The sequence below is a fragment of the Phyllobates terribilis genome, unplaced genomic scaffold (genome assembly GCF_046119375.1).
Source record: "Phyllobates terribilis strain yellow unplaced genomic scaffold, ASM4611937v1 Scaffold_1__5_contigs__length_1240528914, whole genome shotgun sequence".
NCBI classification, from domain to species: domain Eukaryota; kingdom Metazoa; phylum Chordata; class Amphibia; order Anura; family Dendrobatidae; genus Phyllobates; species Phyllobates terribilis.
The window spans coordinates 889,724,324-889,750,120 of record NW_027362761.1 but is presented as its reverse complement, the minus strand read 5'-3'; the positions used below and the strand labels follow the sequence as shown (position 1 = coordinate 889,750,120).

Genomic DNA, 25,797 nt, shown 5'->3' with positions numbered 1-25,797 from the left:
TTACTAATACTATTCTTCACAGCAACCTCGTGTGAATAGCTTCACTGAAACACTGCTACAAAATGGAAATGGAGGCCAATATTTTCCACGTTCAGTTCAAATTTCTGGATTTGTATCACTGTAATATGGAAAAGATCTGGCTGTATTCTGCAGTGCTAACAAACAAATGGACCAGAAAAATGCTGTGCTCTGGATTGCTTTTTAAGAAAATAATCAGGATTAAGATAAAAAAAATAGCCCTGGCCCCTGATATCTGGGGCTATGTCTACAAATATCTGTAATAGCAGGATCAGTCAGAACGTGCAATAGACCCTATTGTGCAGTATGCACTGCAGTCTGCCACATACACTTCCTGCCTTGCTTTTTAAGCAAATAACCATGATTAACCCCTTTACCCCCGAGGGTGGTTTGCACGTTAATGACCAGGCCAATTTTTACAATTCTGACCACTGTCACTTTATGAGGTAATTACTCTGGAACGCTTCAACGGACCCCCTGATTCTGAGAATGTTTTTTCGTGACATATTGTACTTCATGATTGTGGTAAAAATTCTTCGATATCACTTGCGTTTATTTGTGAAAAAAATGGAAATTTGGCAAAAATTTTGAAAATTTTGCAATTTTCAAAATTTTAATTTTTATGCCCTTAAATCAGAGAGCTATGTCACACAAAAGAGTTAATAAATAACATTTCCCACATGTCTACTTTACACCAGCACAATCTTGGAACCAAAATTTTTTTGTTAGGGAGCTATAAGGGTTAAAATTTGACCAGCGATTTCTCATTTTTCCAACAAAATTTACAAAAACATTTTTTTAGGGATCACATTTGAAGTCACTTTGAGAGGTCTTTATGACAGAAAATACCCCAAAGTGACACCATTCTAAAAACTGCACCCCTCAAGGTGCTCAAAACCACATTCAAGAACATTATTAACCCTTCAGGTGCTTCACAGGAATTTTTGGAATGTGGAAGAAAAAAATGAACATTTAACTTTTTTCACAAAAATGTTACTTTAGACCCAATTTTTTTTATTTTCGCAGGGGTAACAGGAAAAAATGGACCCAAAATTTGTTGTGCAATTTCCCCTGGGCATGCAGATACCCCATATGTGGGGAAAAACCACTGTTTGGGCGCACGGCAGGGCTCGGAAGGGAAGGAGCGCCATTTGACTTTTTGATTGTAAAATTTGCTTGAACAATTAGCGACATGGTGTCCGCTAACAAATTGAATGGAAAATCGGCTCAAATTGTTAACGGACACAATGTTGCGTTTGGAGAGCCCCTGATGTGCCTAAACAGTGTAAGCCCCTCACAAGTGACCCCATTTTGGAAACTAGACCCCCCAAGACACCCATCTAGATGCATAGTGAGAACTTGGATCCCCCAGGTGCTTCACAAATTGATTCGTAAAAATGAAAAAGTGGAAAAAAAAACACTTTTTCATTTTTACGAATCAATTTATGAAGCACCTGGGGGTTCCAAGTGCTCACTATGCATCTAGATAGGTGCCTTGGGTGGTCTAGTTTCCAAAATGGGGTCACTTGTGGGGGAGCTCCAATGTTTAGGCACACAGGGGCTCTCCAAACGCAACATGGTGTCCGCTAACAATTTGAGCCGATTTTCCATTCAATTTGTTAGCGGACACCTTGTCGCATTTGGAGAGCCCCTGATGTGCCTAAACAGTGGAGCTCCCCCACAAATGACCCCATTTTGGAAACTATACCCCTCAAGGATTTTATTAAGGGGTATAGTGAACATTTTGAACCCAGAGGTATGACACAGAGTTTGATAACATTAGGTCATCATATTGAATAAGTTGTCATTACTCTTGAGCGCAAGTGCTCGCTACTTGAGTTTGCATCGGGTACTCAGGTATGCACCACGTATCACGGGTGCTCTAGTGAAAAGCTCGAGTCCCTGTCCGCATTTTTCACGGTCATTAGACACCTCAAAAAAAACATGCGGGGATCGCTCGTGCATGGGAGGCAATCCCCGCGAGGTTTTTTTGGCCGCGAAGCATATGGGGCGGAGACTCGAGCACCCGCGATACTCAGTGCATACCCGAGCACCCGATGAAAACTCAAGTAGCGAGCACTTGCGCTCAACACTAGTCGCCATATTTTTTTTTTACTTTTGAAAAAAAAAAACAACCCCAACCCTAACATTAGCACAACCCCAACCCCAGCCATAGCGTTTACTTTTTACGCCATTCCTCGTGCTGTATAAGTGATGAGATTACTTTATTCTTCGGATCGGTGCGATTACAGCGATACCAGAATCATATCGGGTTTTTATGATTGACAGCTGTCACACACTAAAAGACACATATTTTGTAAAATCTAGTTTTTGCATTGCCATATTTTGGCCGATAGAGTCATGTGACAGCTTGTTTTTTGCGGGATGAGTTGACGTTTTTATTGGTGCCATTTTCAGGCAAGTGACATTTTTTGATCGCTTTCTATTCCTATTTTTGGGAGGCAGAATAAACAAAAACCAACAATTCAGGAATTGTGCTTTTTTAAATTTTTTTATTCTGCTCCGGGTGTGGTAAAATTGATAAGGTAGCTTTATTCTTCGGGTCAGTACGTTTACAGCGGTACCACATTTATATAGTTTTTTATGTTTTGGCGCTTTTACACAGTAAAAGCTATTTTATAGAAAAAATTATTCTTTTGCATCGCTTTATTCTGAGAGCTGTAACTTTTTGATTTTTCGGATGATGGAGCTGTATAGTGGCTTGTTTTTTGCGGGATGAGATGACGTTTTCAGCGGTACCATTTTTATTTCTATTCGTTTTTTTGATCGCGTGTTATTCCATTTTTAGTTTGGCGGTATGATGATAAAGCATTGTTTTTTTTTTTGTTTTTTTTTTACCGTATTCACTGAAGGGGTTAACTAGTGGAACAGTTTTATAGGCCAGGTCGTTACGGACGTGGTGATACCAAATATGTGTACTTTTATTGTTTGTTTGTTTTTTTTTAATAATAATATTTATTGATGGGTACATTATATTTTTATTTTTAGTGGATTATTTTTTTTATTTTTTTTTTACTATTTTTACAATTTTTTTTTTTTCACTTTTTGGGAGTTTTTTTACTTTTTTACTTTGTCCCACTATGGGACTTTCACTTTTTTTATTCTGATCGCCTGCACAGCATAGGGATGGAGCACCATCCCTGTGCCATGCAGGCAGTCAGCCCTGGACAGCGAGAAGATAGTTTGGAGATGCACTGCGCATGTCCAAACAATCTTCCTGCTGTCTGCTGACCCAGATGTTGTCATGACAACATCGGGTCGTCATGGCAACACCCGGGAAGCCGCGGCAGACAGGAGGCCGGAAGAGGAGGTGAGTATTGCGATCACCTCCCCTTGCCTCCGCAATGCTGTGATCGACTTTGATCGCAGTATTGCGGGGGTAAATGTGCTGGGAGCGGTGCGGGACCGATCCCTGCACATAGTACCGGGTGTCAGCTGTGACAATCAGCTGACACCCGGCGGCGATCGCGCCCGCACAGCCTGTGTGCGCGCGCGATCACGATGACGTACTAATACGGGTCAGGCTCTTAAAGCCCAGGGCACTGACGAGTATTAGTACGTCATGGGCTTTAAAGGGGTTAATATAAAAAAAATTAGCCCTGGCTCCTGATAACTGGGGCTATGTCTACAAATATCTGTAACAACAGCAGCAGCAGACAGAATGTGCAATGGACCCCCTTGTGCTACATGCACTGCAGTCTGCCACAAACCCTGCCTGCCTGCCTAACTCCTGCTATCTTCATTCACCACTGAATATATGCTGCTGGATTAGTCCTCAGAAGGATTGTTAGATCAGATGGATATATACAGTGGGTACGGAAAGTGTTTAGACCCCTTTAAATTTTTCACTCTTTTTTTCATTGCAGCCATTTGGTAAATTCTTAAAAGTTCATTTTTTTTCTCATTAAAGTACACTTTGTACCCCATCTTGACTGAAAAAAAGCAGAAATGTAGAAATTTATGCAAATGTATTAAAAAAGAAAAACTTAAATATCACATGGTCATAAGTATTCAGACCCTTTGTCCTTCAGACAGTCATATTGTAGTCACATGCTGTCCATTTCCTTGCGATCCTCCTTGAGATGGTTGTACTCCTTCATTAGAGTCCAGCTGTGTTTAATTAAACTGATAGGACTTGATTTGAAAAGGCACATACCTGTCTATATAAGACCTCACAGCTCACAGTGCATGTCGGACCAAATGAGAATCATGAGCTCAAAGGAACTGCCCAAGGAGCTCAGAGACAGAATTGTGACAAGGCACAGATCTGGCCAAAGTTACAAAATAATTTCTGCATTACTTAAGGTTCCTAAGAGCACAGTGGCCTCCATAATCCTTAAATGGAAGAAGTTTGGAACCACCAGAAGTTTTCCTAGACCTGGCCATCCACCCAAACTGAGCAACCATGGGAGAAGAGACTTGGTGAGAGAGGTAAAGAAGAACCCTAAGATGACTGTGACTGAGCTCAGAGATGCAGTAGGGAGATGGGAGAAAGTTCCTCAAAGTCAACTATCACTGCAGCCCTCCACCAGTTGGGTCTTTATGCCAGAGTGGCCCAACGGAAACCTCTCCTCAGTGCAAGACATATGAAAGCCCCATAGAGTTTGCTCAAAAACACATGAAGGACTCACGGACTATGAGAAATTAGATTCTCTGGTCTGATGAGAAGAAGATAGAACTTTTTGGTGATAATTCTAAGCAGTATGTGGAGAATACCAGGCACTGCTCATCGCCTGCCCAGTACAGTCCCAACAGTGAAACATGGTGGCGGTAGCATCATGCTATGTGGGTGTTTTTCAGCTGCAGGGACAGGACAACTGGTTGAAATTGAAGGAAACATGAATGCGGCCAAGTACAGAGATATCCTTGATGAAAACCTCTTCCAGAGTGCTCTGGACCTCAGACTTGGCCGAAGGTTCACCTTCCAACAAGACAATGACCCTAAGCACACAGCTAAAATAACAAAGGAGTGGCTTCAGAACAACTCTGTGACCATTCTTGACTGGCCCAACCAGAGCCCTGATGTAAACCCAATTGAGCATCTCTGGAGAGACCTGAAAATGGATTTCCACCTACTTTCACCATCCAACCTGACGGAACTGGACAGGATCTTCAAGGAAGAATGGCAGAGGATCCCCAAATCCAGGTGTGAAAAACTTGTTGCATCATTCCCAAGAAGATTCATGGCTGTACTAGCTCAAAAGGGTGCTTCAACTCAATACAGAGCAAAGGGTCTGAATACTTATGACCATGTGATATTTCAGTTTTTCTTTTTTAATAAATTTGCATAAACTTCTAAATTTCTGTTTTTTTCAGTCAAGATTAAAGTGTACTTTAATGAGAAAAAAAAATTAACTTTTTAGAAATTACCAAATGGCTGCAATGAAACAAAGACTGAAAAATTTAAAGGGGTCTGAATACTTTCCGTACTCACTGTAGATATGCTGTGAAAAACCTATACTAACTATAAACAAGCAAATCTTTCCCTGACTCAGCAGCTGCTCTTCCTACTTTGCCTATTTCCGAGGTAGACTGTGACAAGCATAGCGGCAACAGGTCTTATATAGACCCGATGACGCTATGTGGCCAGCCAATCACTGTAATGTCCACAACCAACATGGCTACGGCATTACAGTGTGTGGAAAACAATCAATGACTGTTCATTGGCTCTCTAAAGAGCATCAAACATGCAGGGCGGGGACCCGAGCAATCTGGAAAAACTCGCTGAGCTTTTCGAGCACCATGATGCTTGGGAAAGTACCGAGCAGTGGTGAGCATGTACCTCAGACTCCTTGACTTCCCTGACTCACGGCTTATCCGTGGGAAGTGACTCAGCGTCACATGGAATTGCTATATTTTCCAGTGCAATAATTTTTCTTTAATTTTCAGTATATTACAAGGCAATTTTTTTAAACATTTCAAAAATAAAACCCTACAAAGGCTGCTGAATTGATACATTGCAGCAATATTAAGTATTATAGATATGCTCTTTGCAAAAATAATTCAATAGAGAATACAAAAACAAAATCTTAGGCCGCAAATTTTTACTTATTGCTTTGGCAGCAAATTAGAAACTAGACTAAATCTAACTATTTGAGAATCTTTGTAACTGTTCTGTCTCTAAACTGATCATTTTACACATATAGTCTTTCTTGTTTATGTCAAGTACTTTAAGCAAAAATAAAATAGGTGAAACCTCCATAATTTCCCAATCTGACTATAAATATTAATTAGACCCTCTTAGATGTCATATGTTCTATCTCCATTTGAAGACACCTTTATCTAAATGAAGCACTGGACAAGTGCCAGTATAGTGCTGTAAATCTTTCTCAGATTTTATATCCACTCAGCCTACTGTATAATGTTTGCCTTAATTCCCCTGGAGGGCATTTTAAACAATGTGCTTGGAAAATGAAGTAAAATGTGTTTTCAAATATCCTCCAAGCTCAGATTTACCTAAAATGAGCATGTTTTCCCAAAGCTGATTGTTGTTCACAAACTATATTTTAGCTGGGAGTGATAAAACACCCTTGAATTGATCAACCTTGTAAATATTAATGATCTATAATGTTTCTTATGGTCTGCTGATAGAAATATTGTAAATGAGATTAATGTACTTACGTGAGAGTCTCGGAGTAATTATAATGAGGAGAAACTCCTAAAAAGTTCTGAACTTCATCCATTACACTAGCTGGGTCACTTCTCAGATGTTGCCCATCTATAATTAACAGCTGGAATGACAGATTTTTATCTAATTTTATTTCAGTTTACCAAAGTATAAATGTAATGCTACATATACTAAAATTCTTTATGAACAGAATTTTTAAGATCTGATAATTGTCAGATTATGAGAAACATAACAAGTAGGAAACATTATCTGTAAGGGTACAGAGCCTTCAGGAAAGTAAAGAGTTCTGACAGATTCAGCTACTTTTCAGAAGTTGATCTCCTTCAATCTTAAATGGTGGATATCTATTTCATTAATGAACTTTCCAAAACCACATATCTATACATGTGTATGGCTTGGTTGCATTATTTAGTTATTATTTGTTTCAGTAGAAGTTGTAACATATAATTAAAGGGAATCTGTCACCAGGGTTTTATATAATTTATGAACAGAATGACATAGGGGCTGAGACCCTGACTCCAGCGATATGTCACTTGCTGGTTTGCATGCTATCATTTTAATACTGTTTTCTCTGCTGTGTATCTAGAAGTCCTCAGAATGCTCAGCACAGGCCTCACCACTGATTGACAGCTTTCTATATACACTGTACATTGAGAGAAAACTGCTAATTTGTGGGTGGGTGCGGGGTTAAGGCTCGATCACACCGTTGTAATTTCCGTCCAAGTGCGATCTGACAAAACATCAGATCACACTTGGTCCAATGCAATATTATGGGGCTGAACACATGTCCAGTTTTTTTCCTCAGATCAAGGAAATAATTACCATATGTCCGAATCTGAGAGAACCTACAGCCGTCTGACCCTAGCTTTATATAGAGCAGTTGACTAGGAGGCACAACACAACTAGTCCTCTAGTGATTATGTCAGGGCTCTTGAGCACCAAGCGGCAGCCCTTCCTTCTGAGCTATTCAGCTCGCTGGACGATTCCTGGCTAGCCCAGATTCTAGTACCTGTGTTGTTCCTGATTGGCTTCATCCTGTGAGTTCCTTACTGAATATCCTATTAAAACCTGGCCTGGCACCTCCTTCCTTACAAGATTATTGATCTCTCAGCCTTTAGTCAAGCTCTCCCTTCACCTGCTGCCTCATCCAAGATTATTCTGCTGTTCCTGTGCACCAACTTCTGGCTTTTCCTGACTACGCAATCTCCTAAATCCTTCAAGACTATACTGCTGTTCCTGTGTACCGACCTCTGGCTTTTCCTGAGTATGCTACCTGCCAGTACAGCCCCTAGTGATTGCAGTACCACTACTCCAACCCAGGTCAGTTCCTAACAGATTAACTCTTGCTGATAAAACACTGATTTTATTAAAAAAGCAACACACAGTCTAGTAAGTAACACATTACAAGAATCAGACTTTCAGCTCCTACATGATACTGCTCCAAGATTACATAGAAAAGGGATGCTGACAGATTCCCTTTAAAGTGACCTATAGGTATAATGTATGAGATGACTTTCAACTTGGATTAGGGCATATATAATAATAGACATCTTCTTCTAGAAGCAGGTGACTATATATTTCTTTGTTGAAAGCTTGATAAATTGATTTTAGTTCTAAAATCATTCTCTATGCAAATTGTCACAGGTTATTCAGAGATAAATTCCTGCAATCATTAGACATTTATTGAAGTAAAATAGTTAATGGAGCATGTTGGATTAGAAATATCACAACTGGGTGATTTTACTACACAGTGTGTCAATATAGAAAATAAACATTATGATTAATCACACTATAATGTTTTATTTCATACTGACACTTTACTGCGAGAGTATAATAGTATGAATATTTGTTCCTTAAACAATGTAAACTACAGGAGGAATCATCATAAAACTTCAGATTATGCAGCTATGGGCTGTTCTTGGGTTCAACATTGAAAGATTTTATAGAACCCAAGCACAGAGACCTATACCACTTTCAATTTTATGACATGTTCTTGTGTGACACTACCAATGGAAGCCCTACCCTGGGAGATGAGGACTCGGAGATGGGTCCTAAGTTGTTGATGGGGGTGCAGCCGTGGCCCGGACCCGACCCGTGCCCAGGGTCGTCACACTAAAACAAAAGAGATGGTATGGGCTCGTCCGGGTTGAGTGACTGATCTCGACTACGCCACCTGTGGCACCTGGTGAAGACCACCAGCGCCGCTGCAGTCCGCTGAGGCATGGTGTTATGGCGGCCGTCGTTGTTACTACTCCCCACAGGCGGAGCAGGGCCTCAGGGCAGTGGGACAGAATGGAGGGGGTAGTAGTCCAGGAGGTCTGGTGCCGCGTAATGTGGTGTAATGCAGAACAAAGAGTCCGGAGGCCATAGGGGTTAACTTCCAGTGTTTTTACTCATGTTGTAGAGTACAGCTGCAAAGCTTCTCCCTGCTCCTCGCGGAGTTCTGCGGTCACCAGAGACGGGGGGGTCCGACAACCTCCGAGTAAGTCCAGTGTTCAATCAGGACCCCGCACCAGAGTGTTCCTAGACTACAGACCGGGTTCTCTTTCCTGTCTGTGTGTGTAGATAGGCCGGGTCTCCCTCTGAACTCCTCTCAGTAAAAGGGTACGGGTGGCAGCTCCGCTGCTTCCGATACCCGGTGGGATCCTCAGGGCCTACCGGGCTTTCCCGACCAGGACATGGAGTAGCAAGGTCGGGTGTCGGGGACTGGTACCCCTTTTGCAGCCGGAATCCCTCTGAATATATCAGGTTGGCGAGGACAGGTGGCGTATACCGCTCCGTCTGCATCCTCCCTGGGATCCATTTGCTGTGGAGCTACTCTCTTGAGCTTCGGGCCTTCTTGGTCATGGTCCTTGACCAGATTGAGACATCCATTATCTGCAACCTGCCCCTCTCGACCCAAGGCTAAGGTACGAAGGCTGTGTCTCCGTCCTCTGCAGGCCCACACAGGATCCACGCTCAGGGTAGGAGGTCACAGTAGAACAGTCAAAGAACCATCATGGGACAGACTGAAGGGCAGCCAGACGGGCTGACGGACAGAAAGGACCAGCAAAGACTAGACTAAGGACCAAGAACCAAGATGGCAGTGTATTAAATATGAAATTTTAAAGTGTCACAAAAATGTGAGTCCTCCACCCTCACCCACTAAATGGTTCCCCTATCTCTTGGTTCCCCAGTCTCCCTGTAACCAGGAGGGCAGCACCTAGTGTATTCTAGCCCCCTCTGGTGGGAGAAATGTGGTGTTGGATGTGAAGGAAGGGTCCTGACCATCGCACTGTTCTTACCTCAGAGGAGGAATATTACACTCCATTAAAGAAGTGCAGCATCCCTGTGGCGGTCGAACCCTCAGGGGCGCCACATTCTTATAGTATCAAAAACAAAAAAATATAATTTAAAGGGAATCTGTCAGTAGAATCAACCCTCCTAAGCCATCTATATGGGCATGTAGGTAATAGGAAGCTGAATAAAATTATACTTTGATATCTTTAATCCGTTGTCTTATTCCAGAGAATCCATATTTTTCTTATATGTAATTAAGCTGTTAGAGACTATGGATTGGACACTGATCTGCATGAGAATCTGCCTCCAGAGATTATTTTAAATGAAAAGGGGCGTTACCAGTGTGAGACATGTAATGACTGACAGTCTGCCCTCCTGATTTACATGTCTCACAATGGTAACTCCTTCTGCATTTAAAATAATCTCTGGAGGCAGATTCTTATGCAGATCAGTGTCCGACCCATAGTCCTGAACAGCTCATTTACATATAAAAGCAAAATGTTGATTTCTCTGAAATAAGACATCATATTGCCGATATCTAGATATCATTTTATTCAGCTTCCATTGACCTGCATGCTCATATTCGTGGCTTAGTAGATTTGATCCTGCTGCACCTCAAACTTTGATACCATCTTTTTTCTGACAGATTTTCAACTCCCCTGTATTCTATGCACTTTGACACTCCTTTTCTGAGATGACTATTCCTGTGCAAGACAAATTAATGGTGGTTGTCTCAATGATGTTTCCATTTCATAGGAATGATTGATGGCAATGAAAAGATATTCTGTATTACAATGTTACAGTATATTTGAATTTACCATTTGCTGAAGTTTTTCAATAAAATACATGCCATCTAAGTTAGAAACTAGAGTCCATAACTAAGGAGCATAAGTACAAGTGGACACACGTTGGTATCATCTTACCTAGCTCCTCAATTGGCAGTTACTGTACACCTACATAAATTTACATTAATCTGGTACAAAGTTAGATGTCCTGAATGAAAGCAAAATAAATGTTAATTTTATAGGAGACAGATGTATAAATATCTACATTACCTGTGATGGGGGAAAGTAGGTCAACCATCTTTCAATATGTGTGGAATACCGGCCTGGGAGAAGGCATCTTTTCTGCAGAGCCTGTAACTCTATGGAAGCTTTAAGATCAGCAGTTATGACTTCATAGAAGCTATATTTCATGGCAGTAGGATCTCTGTGAGATCTTTGATGCTAAAGGCAAAATGAAGAATGTAAACATTTGTTTCGAGTAAAATCTTTTAGACTATGTTCACATATTCAAGTGACACAAATCAGCAGCACAATATAATACTATAAATGAATTGGGTTTTAAGACCCTCAACTCCAAGTACCAAAAAAAATTCAGCCAAAAATTCTTAGCACGTTGTGGACTTTCAAATCTGCAACATGGTTTTCCTTGTGGGGATTTTACCCTATGTAATGCCTTGTAATACAGTGGTGTGAAATATGCTGCAATTTGCAGGATAAAATCCATGTGTGACACAAGCAAATTTTGCCATGGCTTTCTGGCCAAATCCCTGTCGGAAATTCTCTGCCATGTGTTACAGGGATTGTCTGGTCCAAATCGATATATCTGCAGACACTTTGTGTGAATGCAGACTTATGAATCCCGCCAGCACTGTGCTCTGCAAGGTTTCGCTGGTTTCTGAGCCGGGGCTGGATGGTATGCATGACTTATACATACTCCCGGCCACAGCCCGTGTACTGGTTGCAGCCTCGCTTCATACACTTGTATGTAGCGAGGCCACTCTCTCTAGTTGGTCATGCCCACTGGACGACTGCATCACTAGTCAGGGCACGGCTTCACTCTGTACAAATGTATGGACTGAGGCTTCGCCCTGTGGACTGCCCTGGCTGGGAGTGTGTATAAGTCATACATACCCTCCGGTCTCCAGCTCAGAAACCGGCGAATCCCCTCAGCGCACAGTGCGTGCGCTGGGGAGATTCATAAGTCTGCAGTCACACAAAGCACCTGCAGACTTATCACTTTTGACCGGACAACTCCTTTAACATAAGCCTAAGTGAATCTTAAAATAATCTGTTGTTGGTAAAAAAAAATATTAGACTGATGTTTTTATTCTAGTCTTGATGAAGGCTGTGCTGGAGTAAAATGCATCAAATTATTTATGGGGCACAAAGAGTGACAAAATTATTATATGGGAGCACAAATGGGGACATAATAATTTAATAAACACACACTCAAATAGGGCAACAAAAACATATTGAGGGAGTCAAAGGGGAAACAGTGCCCAGAAAAAACCCTCAGAATAACCCCATCCGTACATATGGAAAACAAGAAGGATACTGGAGTCTTAGAGTTAGCTCAAAGCAATGAGCCAAACATTTCTGTGTGTTATATTGTGCAGAAATAAGATGTGAATGGTAAGAATTTGTTATGTCATTCTAGGCTGGATAGAGAAGAACAGGGAAAATAGATGATGTCTATTTCAAACAATCTCACTGGTGAGTTACTGATTTGTATATACTACATATTTACTATATAGTATTCACAGCAACTGTACAGTTGTTTTTGTTAAGATTAGTATTGTGATATTATTTGTTTGCGAAGTGGTGGTAGTATGAGGTCATGGAGTGGAGGTATTATTTATTCCTTCTGTAGTGGTATTGTTGGCATTATTGGTGTTAATATGGTAGATTCTATTCAGTAACAGTATGCTGGCATTTATTTGTATAGTGGCACTATTTGCTAGCTGTAGGACTGTATTGTTTATATATTTGTGATTTTTTTTGTTTGTTTTGTTTTTTAGGGAAAGTAAACATATATTATAAATTCTAGCAGACTCACAGGGGCAGATAAAAGCAATAGAACCTGGTAATTGTGGGAAAACCCAGGATAAAAACTTGCCCCGTGGCCCATAGGATTGTTACGCTCTTGACAAATACAATGGATGTATATGAAGTTGTACAATAAATCCCTTTATTTAGGGAACAGGAACAGGTTAGCTGTTGTCAAAGTAAAGAAACAATGACTTATTCCTAGTTTTGGAGCCATTTTATGTTTGTGCACCCTGAAGAGAGTATACTTTTCAGCAACAGTATAATATAGCTATACGAGACTCTGGAAAAACACAGGAGCAGTATGTGAGCGTCTGGTTGTAGAGACAGTGGTAGAAGCTGCCCGATTGAAAGATATGAAAGGGCAGGTAAGGAGTTGTTTGGCTGTGTAGGCAATGGTATCAGCTGTACGTATAGTATAATAAAATAGTATGCAGCCAAGAGAGGTGTGGCTAGCATTGCTGTGCAGCGGCAGTGGCAGATGCTAGGGCAGCAGCAGCAGTATAGTATATTTCTTTAAAACACAGGTGTGTGGTTGGCATGGCTGGCTGGTGTGTGGCTGGCATTCAGTGGCAACAGCAGTAGTAGCATGGTAGTAAAAGATGAAAAATCTTTCAAGGAGATGTCTGGTAAAGCAGTTCACGTTATTATGATATGCAGTGACCTTCAGGACCTGGACATGGCTGGAGGGTTGAGTGTTAAAAGGAATTTTGGTTTTAAAAAATAAATAAATAACACTTCCCCGACCACCCCGCTGCTTGCTGTCCAGTCCTCTTCTTTCTGCCGTTGCTTGCCACATCTCTGGATCCTCTTCATTATAAGACAGCACTTACGACACACAGTCACCTCAGAGGCCTGGAGGCAGCCGGAAGTCCAGACCTATAGTGAAAAAGCCAGGGATGCGGCACACTATGGTGGAAAAAAGAATACTTAATGGCAGGCAGAGAGCAACCAAAGAGGTCAGGGATGAGATCATTATTTTTATTTTTTATTGTTGCTAGCCCTGTTCTAGCTTACACACAAATTCGGGTTACAAACAAACTTACATAACCTATCTAGTTTGTAACTTTGGGATTGCCTATACGTTGATGGAAGACAGACAGCGGACAGGCATATGATATGGCTGATGTAAGCATTCACATCAGCCGTAGATGAATAAAAGTCATCACTTATCCATACCTTATTCATTTTAATAACTATAAGGTTTTCCACACTTGCGGGTTAACCTGGTCCGCTAAGGTGTGATAAAACCACTGGCCATGCTGAATACCCTCTCTAACAGTACATTGCAGGTTGAACATGATAGTACGCCGATAGCAAACTGGGCCAGTTCTTGCCACTGGTCCAATCTGCGGAGCAAAAAGTTCATTGGATTGGAGCTAAGGTTGTCTGCCTGAGAAAGGACACAGTCTAGCTATGACTGAACCTGGCAGTTCTTCCGATGTATCTCTTTTTGCTGAGGAGCTTTAGGTTGGCACAGAGGAAGATTAAACTTTTAGTCCATCATGTCAAATATACAATATTTCTTGCTGCCACCTCAACTACTTGTTGTGGCCCTAACTCTGGCACAAATGGGGCAGTTTTGGCTTTTTGGGCAGCGGGGAAGATTTCTTTTGGTCAGCTGTGCAAACAGCAGGCATCTGCTTTGTGAAACCTTTATCAAGCAGGTAACACAGCTTATTCTGATAATACGTCAATTTGGACTCCCTTTTGAAAGCCATAAAATATTTCCCCATTTTGCTTGCATAGTTAAGGTCTAAAAGCATGGCAATGCAATTGTCGAAACTGATAAAAAGATGATTACCAGCTCACCTGTATGAATTCAACTGTAGGAGAAAGCCTAAGCCGAAGAAAATTCAAGTAAGAAATGCTCCAGCTATTTTCCAAATAAAAAAGTAAGTTTTATTTTAACATCTTAAAATCATCACATTCTCTGTTATATCCAAAAATATTGAATCCTTTCTCCTACGATATTTCAGACCATACCCAGATCCTTATTCATAGATAAAACATTTATCCGTGAATAAATACCTGGGTATGGTCTGAAACGTCGTAGGAAAAAGTATTACCGTATTTTTCGGACCATAAGATGCACTTTCCCACCCCCCCCAAATTTGGGAGGAAAATGGGAGGTGCATCTTATGGTCTGAAAGTAACTTACCAGTGGTGGTGGAGTGGGATAGGTGGCGGCTGCGAAAGTGGCATCAGGTTGTGGCATCGGCAGCAGGTGGCGGCAGCAGAAGAGGTATTTGCCTGGGAGCTGGGGTCTTGCCCAGTACAGGGGCCGGTTCCTTGCTGTGAGCGGCATGAGTGGCTTCCGGTGCGCACGGCCATCTTTCTGAAGCTGATCTACAGGAAAATGGCCACCGGAGCAGGCGCATGTGCTCTGCTACGCCGGCGGCCATTTTCCTGTAGATCTCAGCTTCAGAAAGATGGCCGCGCCCACCGTAAGCTGCTCATGCCGCTCTGCTACGCTACTCCCAGCCATCACTCACCCAGGCCCCAAACCCCAGCGCCAGCCATCACTCACCCAGGCCCCAAGCGCCAGCCACCACTCACTCAGGCCCCAAGCCCCCAGCCACCACTCACCCAGGCACCCAAGCCCCCAGCGCAAGCAACCTGACACCCAGCGCAAGCCACCAGGCCCCCAGCCCACCAACACCAGGCGCCCAGGCCACCAGGCACCCAGCCCAAGGCCACCAGCGCCAGGCCAAAAGTCACCCACTGCAGGCCACCAACACCAGGCAGCCAGGCCACCAGGTGCCCAGCTCCAGGCCACCAGCGCCAGGCACCCAGGCCACCAGGTGACCAGCTCAAGCCACCAGCACCAGGCCCGGCTTCCTGAAGGACCTTGCCTCCTGTGTCCCCCGCTACACAGCCCATCCAGGTAAGAGACCTATTTAGACTATAAGATGGACCCCCGTCTTATCAAAAAAAAATTTTCCTATTTTCCACTTCAAAATTTGGGGTGCGTCTTATGGTCTGGTGCGTCTTATAGTCCGAAAAATACGGTAAATCTTTTTCGATATACCACTATTTTAAGATGGTTGAATAAAGCTTACTTTTTTATTTGGAACTTTCTTCCTTGAATCCAATTGTTACCCTTTTGCTTTATTGTAATGACATGCTTGTCGAACTTTCGCCTCTTTGGTTCACTCTCTGCGCCCCTCTGCTACTATTAGTCATCATGGCCAATGTTATCAATGTCATCATAAATTTGGCTGTCAGCCTGTCTCCTGCCTGTGAAATTTCAGTGTCTTCATCCACATCCACCTGCTGTTTCTCTTCCTCTTTCCCCTTGTTCACATGCTGCTGCATATAACATGAGCCTTGAGGGACTGGGCAAGGACCCAATCCTGCTCGGTGTTCTTCTGGGGAACTTAATCCAACCCAAAAAATAATTAAATATTTGTACACAAAATTAGAATTTTGTTAAAGAAATTATATATACAGAATACCAGGAATTTGTGACCATTGTGACCTGCCCTGTGCAGGTCCCCAGTCCTGCACAGGGTCCAGAAGTCACCCCAGTAGATTCCCCCCTAAAACTTCTTACATACGCCAAAAATGATGGTTAAGAAGATATCCACATAAAATTAGGAGCAATAGAAGTCAAGAATTTTTATTTTGATCACATTTGCCCTTTGTGGCCATCTCTTAGAATGGGCCCAATCCTGTGCAGTGCCCTACCTGTGAATTCAATTTAATAAAAAATTACAATGAAGCGGAAACGTTGCAAAAATTTGTATGTGTACGTAACTGTGTTGTTTTGGAAATCTTTTAAAAATTATGCGACCAGACCTGTTTAGGGTCCTCAAGTATGTACAGATGTAGTAGCCACCAATTTGACTATAATGTCATACTATGGTCTTAGCAAAGTGCATCAAAGAAAATTAGAACCGCCACCTTGGAAATAGTAGTGCCAGCAAACATTTTAATAGCTGCTGGCTCTGTCAGTATTTATGTTGTATTGTTTCTACAATATTAGAAATGATGAAGATGAATATACAAATAAAACAAATGAAATACACCAAAGTTAGTACCGGGATATGGACACAATACTGATGTAACTACAATGTACCGTATTTTTCGGACTATGAAACACACTTTTTTTCTACAAAATTTGGGAGGAAAATGGTGCGTCTTATAGCCCGAATGTAAATTTGAGGGGAGGTGGTGGTGAAGTGGAGTCACAGGAGGCAGCAGCAGGGTTGTCGCTGCTGGAAGCAGGCGTCAGCAAGAGTGGGGGCAATGCTGCAAGCCCTGGGCTGGGAGGATGGGGTGTCCTGGTGGCACGAAGAAAAGGAGGCAGGAACAGATTGCCTGCTGCGTACGTTGAGCTCGTGGTGGGCTTCAGGAAAATGGCGCCAATGTCGATGTATGCGCAGAATTGGATCTTGGCTCAATGACGAGCAGAGATCTCAATTTGCACATGCGGCACCTCTGGCGTCATTTTACTGAAGACATCCGGGAGATCAATGTGTGCATGCACTGACACCATCTCTATTTTATTGTAGCCCACTGTAAGGTGAATGTGTGCAAGTGCCACCCACAGTTAAGACTGCTCCAGTGTGAAATTTAAAACAGTAAGAAGATACTATTACAAGAGGCTGCTGAGGGGTCGGAGCAGAGCTGAAGACCCTACCCACAGTCCCAAGCAACCAGGCTACAGTTTTTTACAGTGAAGGTACCTATTAAACCAGTAGGGCAGCGAATTATTGCCCATACATTTAGTTTAACATGCCTGATCCTGATGATAGGTTCAACATTTTTTTTCTATTTTCCTCCTCTAAAACCTAAATGTGTCTTATGGTCCAGTTCGTCTTATAGTCCAAAACATAAGGTAATTGTTTGTGTATTTGGGTGTGCATTGTTTATAACATTCAGCTTGAATTTCTAAAGACACAATACCTGATACCACGAGTATGCTCGATCAGATGGATCAATAAGAATGGTAATAATCTTTGCTTTTGGTAACAGTGCTGCCACTCTCCTGGGCACTTCCTCTGAATGAAAATAATTTGCACTCTTCTCAAACAGGAAATCTGAGGTTGTGTTGGAAGGATAAGGGAAAACATCCATATACCTTTTAAAGACAACAAACAATTTATATTAGTGATAATATCATTATATTGCCCTGCATGTATGGCATGAAATCTTATAAATCAAAATATAAGACCACTTTAGAAAAGGGTTCTGTGCGGACCATGTGGAGATCACAGTGTGTGTTTTTATGTATATGTATGTATATGCATGTGTGGCAGGGGGAAAGTATAAGATATGTTTTTTACTTTATTCCCTGGTGATTGCAATGATAAATGAAGTGGTACAAATTTAATCATGATGAAGTTTGAGGGTGTAACAGTGAACACTGCATTAGCTCCTACACTCATCCTCTGTCTACTATCTTTATCTCTTCTTTCTACTACTTTCCATTACTACATTTTAGCTCATGTACAAGGTTTGGCATACTAGATCACCAGTTGTGGCATTTATATGAGCAAACATTGTAGCCAGTGGAGTAACTATAGTCTGATGGGCCCCGTTGCAAGATTTGGACAATGCACCCCCCAGAATAAATTTTATATATGCGTCCTTCATCCTGGTATATATGTCCCTTATCCTGGCCCCATTCTGGTATATATATCACCCATCCTGGTATATGTTCCTTATTCTGGGCCCCAGCCTGGTATATATTCCCCATTCTGGCATATATGTCCCTCGTTCTGCCTCTGTTCTTTAACGTATAGAAGAAAATAAGCCATTATACTCACCAGGGGCATACATAGAAGACATGGAGCTCCATAGAAAAAGTATAAACGGGCTCTCCATAATCCTCCATTTAATATATTGCACAGCTCATAGTCATCCATGTAGTATAATGCACAGCTCATAGCGCACGCACAGTCAGCAGAAGTGTATTGCAGTGGAAAGACCCATCAGGTCCGTGCGCCGCAATACACGCTGCTGGCCAATCAGAGGCCAGCATTTGACGTCGGCGTGCACGTGACCGGGGACTCCCATCACACGCTGAAGTCAGCTGCCGGCTTCAGAAGTGGAAGCCACATGGCGTGGGATCACTGGGAAGGTGAGTAGGAACTTTTATTTTCTTTTTTTTCTGTATATTGAACAATAGTGTGGCCATATACCAGGACGAGGGCAATATACCAGGATGAGGCCCAGGATGAAGGCCATATACCAGGATGAGGGCCATATACAAGGATTGGGGACATATACCAGGAAGTGAACAAAAACCAGGATGGGGCCCAGGATGAGGGCCATGTACCAGGATGGGGGACATATACCAGGATGGGAACATTATACCAAGATTGGGGATATATACCAGGATAGGGGCCATATACAAGGATGGGGGACACGTACCAGGATGGGGGACATGTACCAGGATGGGGGACATATACCAAGATGGGGCCATATACCAGAATGGGAGCCATATATATATATGGGATGGAGAACATACACCAGAATGGGCTGTGTATTATACTATATGGATGACTATGGGCTGTGCAATATACTGTATGGAGTTCTATGGGGGGATGCATTATACTGTATGGAGTACTATGGGGGACGCATTATACTGTATGATGGATTATGGAGGGTGCATTATCTTATTTGGAGGACTATGAGAGCTGCATTATACTATATGGAGGAGTATGAGGGGTGCATTATACTGTATGGAAGACTAAGGGGAGTGCATTATACTATATGGAGGACTATGGGGAGTGCATTATACTATAAGGAGGACTATAAGGGGTGCATTATAATGTATGGAGGACTATGGGGAGTGCATTATTCATTATGGAGGACTATGAGGGGTGCATTAGGCTACAGGGAAGACTATGAGGGGTGCATTATACTTTATGGAGGACTGTAGGTAATGCATTACGCTATATGGAGGACCATGGGGAGTGTATTATACTTCTGCTATGGGGCCCCATGACTTCTATGTTCACCTCTGGTGAGTATAATGGTTTACTTGTTCTCTATACATTAAAGAACAGTGGCAGAATGAGGGATATATATACCAGGATGGGGGACAAATAAAGGATGAGGCCTAAGATAAGGAACATATACCAGGACGGAGGGCATGTATATACCATAATGAGGGATCTATACCAGGACGGAAGACATCCATATCTTGTACCAGGGCCCTTCAGGCTCTAGTTACGCCACTGGTTATAGATGCAAGTAAAATAAAACATTAAAAATGTTTAAAACACACATAGACAAAAATAATCTCCACATGCAATAAATGCTGTAAAAATAAGTCCCAAAAAGCGATGGTGAAATTGTACTTTTTCATCATTTCATCCCGCTTACATTTTTTTTCCATTTTTCAGTGCATTTTATTGTAAAACGGACATTTTTAATCAAACCTAAAACTGGTCCAGCAAAAAACATGCCCTCATGTAGATATGTTGATAGTAAAATTAAAAGTTATGGTCCTTGAAAAAGGGGGGAAAAAATGGAATTGAAAATTGTGGAATACTGTTGGAAAAAAAGTAATACGCTTTAATACAAGTGTTTAAGGTTAGGAGAGGCCAAAGTTAACATCCCTGAGAGAATTTTTAGTTACCCAGATTGTAATCTTGGTCTTTCTGTAAATTATGCAGAATGCAGCATCCAAAATGACTTTGCCATTAGCTACCGTACTGGGCTCATCACATGATTCAACAATTTATTATAATAAGCTCAGCCTCTGCCATCTCAGTCACGAAGTATGAATGAAGTATGAATGTAAAGAGCGCATTCAACTTCAAGAACATGTACATGATTAGTGCTCGTTCACGTGAGTGAAATTTACGTCCATTTGCTTTCAGCACGACTAGGCATCTGACGTCTCTGTACACCATGCTGTCACAATGCACCTCGAGACATCATAACAAAGCTCATAGCCTGATTGACAGCATGTTGAGAATCTTCAGAGCTTCCATCTTCAGAGCACATGGGCATTGAGTCAGAAGGGAGTCCTAAATAGGAAGCCTCATGGCTTCAATGCACTGCCATGCTGGGCTTTGTAAATGCAGAAATACTTTCGAGACATATGAAGTCCAGTGGAACATGTCACAATATGTATTTTATCTAGATTTCTGCAAAAAGTATATGCCTTCAATGGAAATCAGAAGCATAGATAGTGGCACAGTAGATTCACTTCATAATAACCCTAATATGGCTCTGTGCAAAACAAAGCCGTAAGAAAAAGACATATCAACGAGCTCTCTCCTGAATGAAATTTTGGTAACCAAAAATTCTAAAATATATGAACTAGTTTTAGTTCTCCGGAATAAACATTGTACAGTGGCACTACTCACCCAGCCACTTGGGGCAATTAGTAAGCATATACAATTTTCCTGTTTTTTAGACTTCAAGGTTTTAGCTATAAGATACTAGGCCATCATGATTCTTCCTGTTAATCTGGTATTAGCAGTTTTTTTTCTAGGATATCAGATTTGCAGATCTTTGTGTAATATAGATCCAGCTAAATCTCTCAATGACTAATTTGAGATTATAATAAAAAAATAATATAGGGTGTGCTAAATGTAAAGTGTTAACCAGAGATTGGCACTTTGATCACATTTATAATATAGAGTAATGGTCTCCAATTAGTACCTCTTCTGCTGTACTATTCTGGAAGTTGTAGTTTTGTATCAACTACAGAGCTACACGATGGTAACCACTGATCTGGATGAATTCAGAGGAAGAGACAATGGAGCAGATGTGTTAATACTATACATTTTCTTTATCATAATGTATCCTTTTTTACTGTTGACTAAATGTTATCTTTTTCCATTTTCATTAGCCAGTTTATTATGATATTTTCCAGTAAAGTGCTTAATGATTAGTTTTAGGGCTCACTCATAAAAATATCCGATTGCACTTGGACCAATGTTATTTAATGAGGCAATGCCGAGCTAAGTATTTTTTCTCAGCTGTATTTGGCATGAAAAAAAAAAAATTGCAGCACGCTGCGATTTCACTCCGAAATGTGATGGGTGTGAAAAAAATAATCGGAAATAATACAGACCATTAGTATGGCATCCGAATTCTGTAAGATGGGAAACTGTAAATAGTAAAAGATTAATAGCACAGCACATAGCTGACAAGTGAGAAAAAAATCGAACCACTCTCCTGGATGAGAATGAGGCCGATTTTTTTATAAGTTAGTGTGAGCGAACCCATGAGTCCTATGGAATAATGCAGACCTTACTATGAAATTGACTCAAGATATGTAAAAGTGTAGGTAATAAAACATGTCTGTCTCCAATGTATTGGCAGGTATTTCAATGCATCAACATTCAATTGCAAACTTAATATATTCATCTTACCAGTCAATTCCTTTGTGATAGTTGTTTCCATTAAAGAACTGAACTTCCTCAAAAGTCTTTGGGTTAGGAAAGTTGCTTAGGATGTAAGGATTCATCAGTAGAAATACGTAAAGTGCTGTTGTGCCTAGGAAATATGTAATATTTAAGTTATAAAATAGTTCAACAGTATAGAAAATATGTTCTCTTGTACACAGAGTCGTATATAGGGGAAGCTGGTGAGGTTATTGCCCTGGAAGCTGAGTGAGTTGAAGGTTCCAAAAAGCCAAAATCCCTTTGCCAAGAGGATTAAGTCTATCTGTGATTCTCAAGGAGTATGAGTGGAAAACATAAAATAAGTTATAACACTCAAGAATAGTGCAGAAAAAAGAATGAACTGGCACTTTTTATTACGAATATGCAGACCAGATATATAAAAACTGAAATAAGGTAATTTAATGAACCTTTGAAAAAAAAAGGTCAGTGTCACCGGCATGACATTTACAAGTGACAGCCATTTTTAACTTTTGTTCAGAACAATATCCTTGCAACAAGATTCAGATCTCAGAATTTTCTTTAGAGTACTCAAGGAAGCCGACAGACAATGGTTCAGCTACATCAGTGCTTGTTATTCATTGCTGGTCCCATGTGTACTTGTTAGTCTTGGTATTTCTATATTTCGAAGCTTAACCCCTTTACCCCTCAAGGTGTTTTGCACGTTAATGACTAAGCCAATTTTTACAATTCTGACCACTGTCACTTTATGAGGTAATTACTCTGGAACGCTTCAACGCATTCTGAGAATGTTTTTTCATGACATATTGTACTTCATGATTATGGTAAAATTTCTTTGACATCACTTGTGTTTATTTGTGAAAGAAATGGAAATTTGGCAAAAATGTTGAAAATTTTGCAATATTCTAAATTTGAATTTTTATGCCCTTAAATCAGAGAGATATGTCACACAAAATAGTTAATAAATAACATTTCTCACATGTCTACTTTACATCAGCACAATTTTGGAACCAATTTTTTTTTTTATTAGGGAGATATAAGGGTTAAAAGTTGACCAGCGATTTCTCATTTCTCCAACAAAATTTACAAAACCATTTTTTAGGGACCACATCACATTTGAAGTCACTTTGTGGGGTCTTTATGGCAGAAAATACCCAAAAGTGACACCATTCTAAAAACTGCACCCCTCAAAGTGCTCAAAACCACATTCAAGAAGTTCATTATCCCTTCAGATGCTTCAAAGAAATTTTTGGAATGAGGAAGAAAAAAATTAACATTTAACTTTTTTCACAAAAATGTTAGTTAAGACCCAATTTTTTTTATTTTCTCAGGGGTAACAGGAAAAAATGGACCCCAAAATGTGTTTGAAATTTCCCCTGAGCATGCAGATACCCTATATGTGGGGAAAAAACACTGTTTGGGTGCACAGCACGGTTCGGGAGGGAAGGAGCGCCATTTGACTTTTCGAATGTAAAATTTGCTTGAATAATTAGCTGACGCCATGTTGCGTTTGAGGAGCCCCTGATGTGCCTAAACAGTGGAAACCCCCCAAAAGTGACACTATTTTGGAAACTAGACCACTCAGGGAACTTATCAAGATGTGTGGTGAGCACCTTTAACCCCCAGGTGCTTCACAGAAGTTTAGAACATTGAGCCATAAAAATACATTTTTCACATTTTTGCAACAAAAATGTTTTTCAGCCTCCAATTTTGCATTTTGATAAGGGTAACAGGAGAAATTGCACCATGAAATTTGTTGTTCAATTTCTCCTGAGTAAGCATATGTGGGGGAAGACCACTGTTTGGGCATACGGCAGGGTTCGGAAGGGAAGGAGCACCATTTGACTTTATGAATGTAAAATTTGCATGAAAAATTAGCGGATGTGCCCCTGATGTGCCTAAACAATGGAAACCCCCACCCCACAAGTGACACCATTTTGGAAACTAGACACCTCAGGAAACTTATCTAGATGTGTGGTGAGCACCCTGAACCCCCAAGTGCTTTACAGAAGTTTATAACATGGGGCCGTGAAAATAAAAAAATCGAACTTTTTCTACAAAAATTATGTTTTAGCCCCATTTTTTTTTATTTTCACAAGGGTAAGAGGAGAAAATGGACCCCAAAAACTTTTGTGCAATTTCTCCTGAGTACGCCAATTCCCCATATGTGAGGAAAATACAGTGTTTGGGAACACGGCAGAGTTCAGAAGGGAAGGGAATCGAGAGCGGACACCATGTCGCATTTGGAGATCCCCTGATGTGCCTAAATAATGGAAACCCCCCACAAGTGACCCCATTTTGGAAACTACACCCCTCAAGGATTTTATCAAGGGGTATAGTGAGCATTTTGAACCCAGAGGTACGACACAGAATTTGATAACATTAGGTCATCATACTGAATAAGAATAAGTTGTCATTAGTCTTGAGCGCAAGTGCTAGCTACTTGAGTTTGCATCGGGTACTCAGGTATGCACCATGTATCGCGCGTGCTCGAGTGACAAGCTCAAGTCCCCGCCAGCATGTTTCACGGTTATTAGACACCCAAAAAAAACCATGCGGGGATCGCTCGTGAATGGCAGGCAATCCCCGCAAGGTTTTGTGGCCACGAAGTATATGGGGCGGAGACTCGAGCATGTCACTTGAGCACCCGCGATACTCGAGCACCCGATGCAAACTCAAGTAGCGAGCACTTGCGCTCAACACTAGTCGCCATATCGTCATCCTTTTTTTTTTTATACATTTGATAAAAATCCCAACCCTAACCCCAACCCTAACCCTAGCCCAACCCTAACCCCAACCCCAACTCCAACCCCAACCCTAACCCTAGCCCAACCATAACCCTAGCCCAACCCCAACCATAGCCCAACCCTAGCCCAACCCTAACCCCAACCCCAGCCCTAACCATAGCCCAACCCTAACCCTAGCCCAACCATAACCCCAACCCTAACCCCAAGCCCAACCCTAGCCCAACCCCAACCCTAACCCTAGCCCAACTCTAACCCTAACCCCATCCCCAACCCTAACCCTAGCCAAACCCTAACCCTAACCCTAGCACAACCCTAACCCTAGAGTTTATTTTTTACGCCGTTCGTCGTGCGGTATGTGATTAGACGACTTTACTCTTCGGGTCAGTGCGATTATAGCGATACCAGATTCATATTGGGTTTTTATGATTAACAGCTGTCACACACTAAAAGATGCATTTTTTTGTAAAATCTAGTTTTTGCATCGCCATATTTTGAGAGCTATTATTTTTCCATATTTTGTCCGACAGAGTCATGTGATGGCTTGTTGTTTGCTGGATGAGTTGATATTTTTTTATTGGTGCTATTTTCAGGCACGTGACATTTTTTGATCACTTTCTTTCCGATTTTTGGGAGGCAGAATAAACAAAAACCAACAATTCAGGAATTGTTTTTTTTTTTTTTTTTTTATTGCCATTTCGCGTGTGGTAAATTTGATAGGTTAGATTTATTCTTCAGGTCAGTACGTTTACAGCGGTAACACATTTATATAGTTTTTCTATGTTTTGGCGCTTTTACACAATAAAAGCTATTTTATAGAAAAAATTATTTTTTTGCATCGCTTTATTCTGAGAGCTATAACTTTATTTTACGGCTGATGGAGCTGTGTGGCGGCTTGTTTTTTGCGGAACAAGATGACGTTTTCAGTGGTACCATTTTTA

At 41.3% G+C, this 25,797-nt stretch overlaps 1 protein-coding gene across 4 annotated transcripts in view; it reads right to left on the bottom strand.

Moving 5' to 3' along the window:
- The window catches only part of LOC141154249 (bifunctional heparan sulfate N-deacetylase/N-sulfotransferase 4-like), a 920,299-nt gene that overhangs the window by 47,572 nt on the left and 846,930 nt on the right, over positions 1 to 25,797 (bottom strand). For 3 of the 4 annotated variants that reach the window (XR_012247418.1, XR_012247419.1, XM_073639869.1), the window contains exons 9-12: positions 22,122 to 22,245; positions 17,689 to 17,863; positions 11,002 to 11,172; positions 6,661 to 6,770 (exon numbers count right to left, since the gene is read on the bottom strand). Coding sequence is in view for 2 of the 4 variants with exons in the window: in XM_073639869.1 (XP_073495970.1) it covers positions 6,661 to 6,770; positions 11,002 to 11,172; positions 17,689 to 17,863; positions 22,122 to 22,245 (580 nt within the window). In the remaining 2 variants the exon portion in view is untranslated. The remainder of the gene's footprint in view (positions 1 to 6,660; positions 6,771 to 11,001; positions 11,173 to 17,688; positions 17,864 to 22,121; positions 22,246 to 25,797) is intronic. The other variant, XM_073639888.1, reaches the window with a different exon arrangement.